Source organism: Salvelinus fontinalis, chromosome 36, assembly GCF_029448725.1.
Source record: "Salvelinus fontinalis isolate EN_2023a chromosome 36, ASM2944872v1, whole genome shotgun sequence".
NCBI lineage: Eukaryota > Metazoa > Chordata > Actinopteri > Salmoniformes > Salmonidae > Salvelinus > Salvelinus fontinalis.
In genome coordinates this window covers 27947977-27956999 of record NC_074700.1, presented here as the reverse complement: position 1 = coordinate 27956999, position 9023 = coordinate 27947977, and the positions used below count along the sequence as shown (strand labels likewise).

The following is a 9023-nucleotide window of genomic DNA, read 5'->3' as shown; positions in this document are numbered from 1 at the left end:
CTGCCGTCCTAACAGGAATCATATTGGTGGTCCTAATGGGAATCGTATGGGTGGTCCTAACAGGAATCGTATGGGTGGTCCTAACAGGAATCGTATGGGTGGTCCTAACAGGAATCATATGGGTGGTCCTAACAGGAATCATATTGGTGGTCCTAATGGGAATCGTATGGGTGGTCCTAACAGGAATCGTATGGGTGGTCCTAACAGGAATCATATGGCTGGTCCTAACAGGAATCATATGGCTGGTCCTAACAGGAATCATATTGGTGGTCCTAATGGGAATCATATTGGTGGTCCTAACAGGAATCATATGGCTGGTCCTAACAGGAATCATATTGGTGGTCCTAATGGGAATCGTATGGGTGGTCCTAACAGGAATCATATGGGTGGTCCTAACAGGAATCATATTGGTGGTCCTAATGGGAATCATATTGGTGGTCCTAATGGGAATCATATGGGTGGTCCTAACAGGAATCATATGGGTGGTCCTAACAGGAATCATATTGGTGGACCTAATGGGAATCATATGTACGTGTATGTGATCCGTGTGTGTGTGTGTGTGTGTGTGTGTGTGTGTGTGTGTGTGTGTGTGTGTGTGTGTGTGTGTGTGTGTGTGTGTGTGTGTGTGTGTGTGTGTGTGTGTGTGTGTGTGTGTGTGTGTGTGTGTTGTTTCTACCAGGATGGGTGCTCTATTCTTCATCACCACCAATCAGTGTTTCAGTTCCGTGTCTTCTGCTGAGCTCTTCATCACCGAGAGAAAACTGTTCATGTGAGTAACACACACACACACACACACACACACACACACACACACACACACACACACACACACACACACACACTACATATCATGTAAGCATCTCCAGTCATGAGTACATCAGCGGTTACTACAGAGTATCAGTCTAACTCGCTCTCTCTCCCTCTCCCTCTCTCCTCTCTCTCATTCTCTCATTCTCTCTCTCAATTCAATTCAATGGGCTTTATTGGCATGGGAAACATGTGTTAACATTGCCAAAGCAAGTGAGGTAGATATTATACAAAAGTGAAATAAACAATACAAATTAACAGTAAACATTACACATACAGATGTTTCAAAACAATAAAGACATTACAAATGTTAAATTATATATATACAGTGTTGTAACAATGTACAAATGGTTAAAGCACACAAGTTAAAATAAATAAGCATAAATATGGGTTGTATTTACAATGGTGTTTGTTCTTCACTGGTTGCCCTTTTCTTGTGACAACAGGTCACAAATCTTGCTGCTGTGATGGCACACTGTGGAATTTCACCCAGTAGATATGGGAGTTTATCAAAATTGGATTTGTTTTCTAATTCTCTGTGGATCTGTGTAATCTGAGGGAAATATGTCTCTCTAATATGGTCATACATTTGGCAGGAGGTTAGGAAGTGCAGCTCTCTCTCTCCCTCTCTCCTCACCATCTCCAGTCATGAGTACATCAACGGTTACTACAGAGTATCAGTCTAACTCGCTCTCTCTCTCTCCCTCTCCCTCTATCTCTCTCTCTCTCTCCCTCTCTCATCTCCATCTCCAGTCATGAGTACATCAACGGTTACTACAGAGTATCAGTCTAACTCGCTCTCTCTCTCTCCCTCTCCCTCTATCTCTCTCTCTCTCTCCCTCTCTCATCTCCATCTCCAGTCATGAGTACATCAACGGTTACTACAGAGTATCAGTCTAACTCGCTCTCTCTCTCTCCCTCTCCCTCTATCTCTCTCTCTCTCTCCCTCTCTCATCTCCATCTCCAGTCATGAGTACATCAACGGTTACTACAGAGTATCAGTCTAACTCGCTCTCTCTCTCTCCCTCTCCCTCTATCTCTCTCTCTCTCTCCCTCTCTCATCTCCATCTCCAGTCATGAGTACATCAACGGTTACTACAGAGTATCAGTCTAACTCGCTCTCTCTCTCTCCCTCTCCCTCTATCTCTCTCTCTCTCTCCCTCTCTCATCTCCATCTCCAGTCATGAGTACATCAACGGTTACTACAGAGTATCAGTCTAACTCGCTCTCTCTCTCTCCCTCTCCCTCTATCTCTCTCTCTCTCTCCCTCTCTCATCTCCATCTCCAGTCATGAGTACATCAGCGGTTACTACAGAGTATCAGTCTACTTCCTGTGTAAGTTACTCAGTGAAATCATCACCTTAAGGACGCTCCCTGCCATCTTCTTCAGCTGTGTGGCTTACTTCATGATCGGTGGGTAGACCCTCCACCCACGTAGACACAGTGAACACTAACCCATGATCGGTGGGTAGACCCTCCACCCTCGTAGACACAGTGAACACTAACCCATGATCGGTGGGTAGACCCTCCAACCTCGTAGACACAGTGAACACTAACCCATGATCGGTGGGTAGACCCTCCACCCTCGTAGACACAGTGAACACTAACCCATGATCGGTGGGTAGACCCTCCAACCTCGTAGACACAGTGAACACTAACCCATGATCGGTGGGTAGACCCTCCACCCTCGTAGACACAGTGAACACTAACCCATGATCGGTGGGTAGACCCTCCACCCACGTAGACACAGTGAACACTAGCCCATGATCGGTGGGTAGACCCTCCACCCTCGTAGACACAGTGAACACTAACCCATGATCGGTGGGTAGACCCTCCACCCTCGTAGACACAGTGAACACTAACCCATGATCGGTGGGTAGACCCTCCACCCTCGTAGACACAGTGAACACTAACCCATGATCGCTAGGTAGACCCTCCACCCTCGTAGACACAGTGAACACTAACCCATGATCGGTGGGTAGACCCTTCACCCTCGTAGACACAGTGAACACTAACCCATGATCGCTAGGTAGACCCTCCACCCTCGTAGACACAGTGAACACTAACCCATGATAGCTGGGTAGACCCTTCACCCTCGTAGACACAGTGAACACTAACCCATGATCGGTGGGTAGACCCTCCACCCTCGTAGACACAGTGAACACTAACCCATGATCGGTGGGTAGACCCTACACCCTCGTAGACACAGTGAACACTAACCCATGATCGGTGGGTAGACCCTCCACCCTCGTAGACACAGTGAACACTAACCCATGATCGGTGGGTAGACCCTTCACACACACACACACACACACACACACACACACACACACACACACACACACACACACACACACACAAACCAATGAACGAACACACACACACACACATCATTAGTCATTGTCATGTCACATATTCTCTGTCTCTTCAGGTTTTAAGCTACAACAGTTCATGATCTAGTATTATATTTCTATGTTGTTTTCTAGAGTTGTATTTCTATGTTCTGATCTAGTATTATATTTCTGTTTTGTGAACTGGTATTGTATTTCTATGTTCTGATCGAGCATTGTATTTCTTTGTTCTAATCTAGTGTTATATTTCAGTTCTCGTCTAGTGTTATATTTCAGTTCTCATCTAGTATTGTATTTCTATGTTCTAATCTAGTATTATATTTCTCTGTTCTGGTAATTTATTATATTTATCTGTTCTGATCTAGTATTATTTTTCAGTTCTCATCTAGTGTTATATCTCTATGTTCTGCTCTAGTATTATATTTCTATGTTGTAATCTAGTATTACACTTCTCTGTTCTGATCTAGTATAATATGTATATTTTTATTTAATTTATTTTTATTTATTTTACCGTTATTTTACCAGGTAAGTTGACTGAGAACACGTTCTCATTTGCAGCAACGACCTGGGGAATAGTTACAGGGGAGAGGAGGGGGATGAATGAGCCAATTGTAAACTGGGGATTATTAGGTGACCATGATGGTTTGAGGGCCAGATTGGGAATTTAGCCAGGACACCGGGGTTAACACCCCTACTCTTACAATAAGTGCCATGGGATCTTTAATGACCTCAGAGAGTCAGGACACCCGTTTAACGTCCCATCCGAAAGACGGCACCCTACACACAGGGCAGTGTCCCCAATCACTGCCTTGGGGCATTGGGATATTTTATTAGACCAGAGGAAAGAGTGCCTCCTACTGGCCCTCCAATACCACTTCCAGCAGCATCTGGTCTCCCATCCAGGGACTGACCAGGACCAACCCTGCTTAGCTTCAGATATGGTCTGATCTAGTATATTTCTGGTCTGATCTAGTATATTTCTGTTCTGATCTAGTATATTTCTGGTCTGACCTAGTATATTTCTGGTCTGATCTAGTATAATATGTATGTGGTCTGATCTAGTATATTTCTGTTCTGATCTAGTATATTTCTGGTCTGATCTAGTATATTTCTGTTCTGATCTAGTATAATATTTATATGGTCTGATGTAGTATATTTCTGTTCTGATCTAGTATATTTCTGTTCTGTTTCTATATTCTCCAGGGTTTAAAGCTACAGTGGAGGCCTTCTTCCTGTTCATGTTGACCGTAGCTCTGGTAGCCTATACAGCTACTGCTATGACCATGGCGATTTCAGCTGACCAAAGTGTTGTGGCGATCGCCAACATCTTCATGACCATATCCTTCGTCTTCATGATGGTGAGAGAGAGGCTAAATCATTTGTGATTGTTTCCTTAACTTGTTTTGCCAATGTTAGCATGTGTTTCCCATGCCAATGAAGAACCTTTGAATTGAATTGAGACACACACACACACATACACACACACACACACACACACACACACACACACACACACACACACACACACACTAATATGAGATGATTTTAAACATCAAACATTATGTTGCTCTCCTCTTCTTCTCCCCACCTCCCACTCCACTCCCCTTCCCTCCTCTCCTCTCCTCCCACTCCCACTCCCCTCCCCCCTATTCTCTCCCCTCCCCTCTCCTCCCACTCACACTCCCCTCCTCTCCCCTTCTCTCCCACTCCCCTCTCCTCCCACTCCCGCTCCCCTCTTCCCCTTCCCTCCCTCCTCTTCTCTCCACTCCCCTCCTCCTCTCCTCCTCCTCTTCCCACTTCACTCCCCTCCCTCTTCTCTCCCCTCCCCTCCCCTTCACTCCCCTCCCCTTCTCTCCCCTCCCCTCCCCTCCTCTCCCCTCCCCTCCCCTCCTCTTCACTCCCCTCCCCTCCCCTCCTCTTCTCTCCCCTCCACTCCCCTCCCCTCCCTCTCCCCTCCCCTCCCCTCCCCTCCCCTCCCCTTCTCTCCCCTCCACTCCCCTCCCCTCCCTCTCCCCTCCCCTCCCCTCCCCTCCACTCCTCTTCTCTCCCACTCCTCTTCTCTCCCCTCCACTCCCCTCCCCTCCCTCTCCCCTCCCCTCCCCTCCCCTCCCCTCCCCTTCTCTCCCCTCCACTCCCCTCCCCTCCCTCTCCCCTCCCCTCCCCTCCCCTCCACTCCTCTTCTCTCCCCTCCTCTTCTCTCCACTCCCCTCCTCTTCTCTCCTCTCCCCTCCCCTCCCCTCCCCTCCACTCCCCTCCCCTCCCTCTCCCCTCCCCTCCCCTCCCCTCCACTCCTCTTCTCTCCCCTCCCCTCCTCTTCTCTCCACTCCCCTCCTCTTCTCTCCTCTCCCCTCCCCTCCCCTCCTCTTCTCTCCTCTCCCCTCCCCTCCCCTCCTCTTCACTCCCCTCCCCTCCCTCTCCCCTCCCCTCCCCTCCCCTCCCCTCCTCTTCACTCCCCTCCCCTCCCTCTCCCCTCCCCTCCCCTCCCCTCCCCTCCCCTTCTCTCCCCTCCACTCCCCTCCCCTCCCTCTCCCCTCCCCTCCCCTCCCCTCCACTCCTCTTCTCTCCCCTCCCCTCCTCTTCTCTCCACTCCCCTCCTCTTCTCTCCTCTCCCCTCCCCTCCCCTCCTCTTCACTCCCCTCCCTCTCCCCTCCCCTCCCCTCTCCTCCCCTCCTCTTCTCTCCCCTCCCCTCCTCTCCCCTCCCCTCCCCTATCAGATCTTCTCAGGCCTGTTGGTGAACCTGCCCAGTATTGTTGATTGGCTAGCCTGGTTCCAGTACCTCAGCATCCCTCGGTACGGACTAACGGCTCTCCAGATTAATGAGTTTGTAGGCCTGCAGTTCTGTGGAGACATTCCCCACAACGGCACCTTGCCCCCTGGTATGACGTAAGTGATAATGTCCCACTATACCTTTTTTAAATTATCCATTGATGTCAGGAGAGTTATTTTACAAGGGAGAGCTGTCTCTCAGTGAGATTCTCCACAATTGAGGTGTTTGTTTCTGAGGTAGGAACCTTTCTATCCTGTGTCCAGGTGCACGGGGGAAGACTTTCTGAAGAACCAGGGGATCGACTACACCACGTGGGGGCTGTGGCAGAATCACGTTGCCCTGGCGATCATGACCGTAATCTTCCTGGCGATCGCGTACCTCAAACTACGTTTCACCAAGAAGTTCACATAGAGGTCAGGGGTCACAGGTTAAGCCTATTGTACACCTTCACCTTCCTGTTCCGTCCCCTTTGTCCGCTCAAACGAAATGCTGCAATATCCAACTTCCACTTCTGTCCGCATGGGACTCTGAAATGTCTGCATGGACTCTGAAATGTCAGCATTTACTCGGAAATGTCTGCATTTACTCTGAAATGTCTGCATGGATTCTGAAATGTCAGCATTTACTCTGAAATGTCTGCATTTACCCTGAAATGTCTGCATTTACTCTGAAATGTCTGCATTTACTTTGAAATGTCAGCATGGACTCTGAAATGTCAGCATGGACCCTGAAATGTCAGCATGGACCCTGAAATGTCAGCGTGGACTCTGAAATGTCAGCGTGGACTCTGAAATGTCAGCATGGACCCTGAAATGTCAGCATGGACCCTGAAATGTCAGCATGGATTCTGAAATGTCAGCATGGATTCTGAAATGTCAGCATGGATTCTGAAATGTCAGCATGGATTCTGAAATGTCAGCATGGATTCTGAAATGTCAGCATGGATTCTGAAATGTCAGCATGGATTCTGAAATGTCAGCGTCCGAAGGACACTTTTCAAGGGAAGTGCGCAGATGCAGACGGGATGTTCGATTGAAGCCGAAGTTGAAATGAGGTATTTAGAGGTCAGGTGCAATGTTCCTGAGCAAATTTCAGGTCTATTGAGCGGAAACTTGAAAGTTGTGAGAATTCTGTGCAACTTCCGGCGCACGTTTCCAGTGAACACTGAGGCTGTACCAGTACAGTTTTAGACAGTAGCAAACAGGCTATTGTGGCTATTGGAGCATCATGTAGGCCTACCAACAAAACCAATGGAGTAAATCACATAATAGCTTTTGATTTTGCGCACAGAAATGCACTTTGATCTGAAAAGTGCCTCGCGGGTGATTGAAAGACGTGAGCTCCAGGTCAATAGAATTCTCTTCCGTTGTGGTTCTGTTTCAGCCTACAAACAAAATCACAGACTTAATCCAAGTTTGATTGTTTTTTTTGTTTGTTGCATTGAAAAGGGGTCTGCTATAATGTTGATTAGAGAATAAAACACTGATCTTTGTAGTACAAACTAAATGGGATGAATTTTCACTCAGTGAATATTTTAAATCTCTTGAGTCTCTCAGCATCCTGGTATTTCTGTTTTTTTATTTCTGGTATTCAATGATTTCTCCATCAATGTGTCTTATCTACAGATGTTTAAATCATGTCTCAAGATGTCTGGGATTATTTTTTAACCACTTCTGTTTTTTATGAAGTGCAATTTGTTTTATCGATGCAACACAACGTGTATTGATACCAAATATATTGATGATTTGGTGCGCTGTAAACACAGATACTAAATACTTATGCAGTAGTTCAAACGGTACCCTGTTCACTACTGTTGAACAGGGCCCCTAGGACTCTGGACACAAATAGTTCCCTACTGTTGAACAGGGCCCCTAGGACTCTGGACACAAGTAGTTCCCTACTGTTGAACAGGGCCCCTAGGACTCTGGACACAAATAGTTCCCTACAGTTGAACAGGGCCCCTAGGACTCTGGACACAAATAGTTCCCTACTGTTGAACAGGGCCCCTAGGACTCTGGACACAAGTAGTTCCCTACAGTTGAACAGGGCCCCTAGGACTCTGGACACAAGTAGTTCCCTACTGTTGAACAGGGCCCCTAGGACTCTGGACACAAGTAGTTCCCTACAGTTGAACAGGGCCCCTAGGACTAGACACAAGTAGTTCCCTACTGTTGAACAGGGCCACTAGGACTCTGGACACAAGTAGTTCACTACAGTTGAACAGGGCCCCTAGGACTCTGGACACAAATAGTTCCCTACTGTTGAACAGGGCCCCTAGGACTCTGGACACAAATTGTTCCCTACAGTTGAACAGGGCCCCTAGGACTCTGGACACAAGTAGTTCCCTACTGTTGAACAGGGCCCCTAGGACTCTGGACACAAGTAGTTCCCTACTGTTGAACAGGGCCCCTAGGACTCTGGACACAAATAGTTCCCTACTGTTGAACAGGGCCCCTAGGACTCTGGACACAAATTGTTCCCTACAGTTGAACAGGGCCCCTAGGACTCTGGAAACAAGTAGTTCCCTATGGTTGAACAGGGCCCCTAGGACTCTGGACACAAGTAGTTCACTACAAAGGGGCTAGGTTGCCGTTTTGGACACAGCACTAGACATTGTTTCTATTTACGTTTTGTACACTATCTACAGCACAGGAGGCTGGTGAGGGGAGGGCGGTGCATAATAATGGCTGGAATGGAATCAGTCACATGGAAACCACGTGTTTGCTACCAATCCCTTAATTCCGTTCCTGCCATAAATATGAGCCCTACCTCCCCAATTAAGGTACCACCAGCCACCTGTGAGGAACAGTATAAAAATGTTAATTAATTATGCAAATTATGCAATTATGCAAATAAAACACAATATCAACTTTGTACTTGTTCTATTTCCTCTCCTGTGTATCAACACACACACACACACGCACACACGCACACACGCACACACACAACACAACACAACACAACACAACACAACACAACACAACACAACACAACACAACACAACACAACACAACACCACACCACACCACACCACACCACACCACACCACACCACACCACACCACACCACACCACACCACACCACACCACACCACACC

At 47.6% G+C, this 9023-nt stretch overlaps 1 protein-coding gene across 1 annotated transcript in view; it reads left to right on the top strand.

Annotated features, from left to right (window-relative positions):
• Positions 1–8800, top strand: part of LOC129835554 (broad substrate specificity ATP-binding cassette transporter ABCG2-like) — an 83526-nt gene extending 74726 nt beyond the window's left edge. The window contains exons 11-15 of the mRNA XM_055901240.1: positions 662–769; positions 2096–2220; positions 4362–4516; positions 5873–6042; positions 6190–8800. Of these exons, the coding sequence (XP_055757215.1) occupies positions 662–769; positions 2096–2220; positions 4362–4516; positions 5873–6042; positions 6190–6337 (706 nt within the window). The 3' untranslated portion in view covers positions 6338–8800. The remainder of the gene's footprint in view (positions 1–661; positions 770–2095; positions 2221–4361; positions 4517–5872; positions 6043–6189) is intronic.
• The last annotated feature ends 223 nt before the right edge of the window (positions 8801–9023 follow it).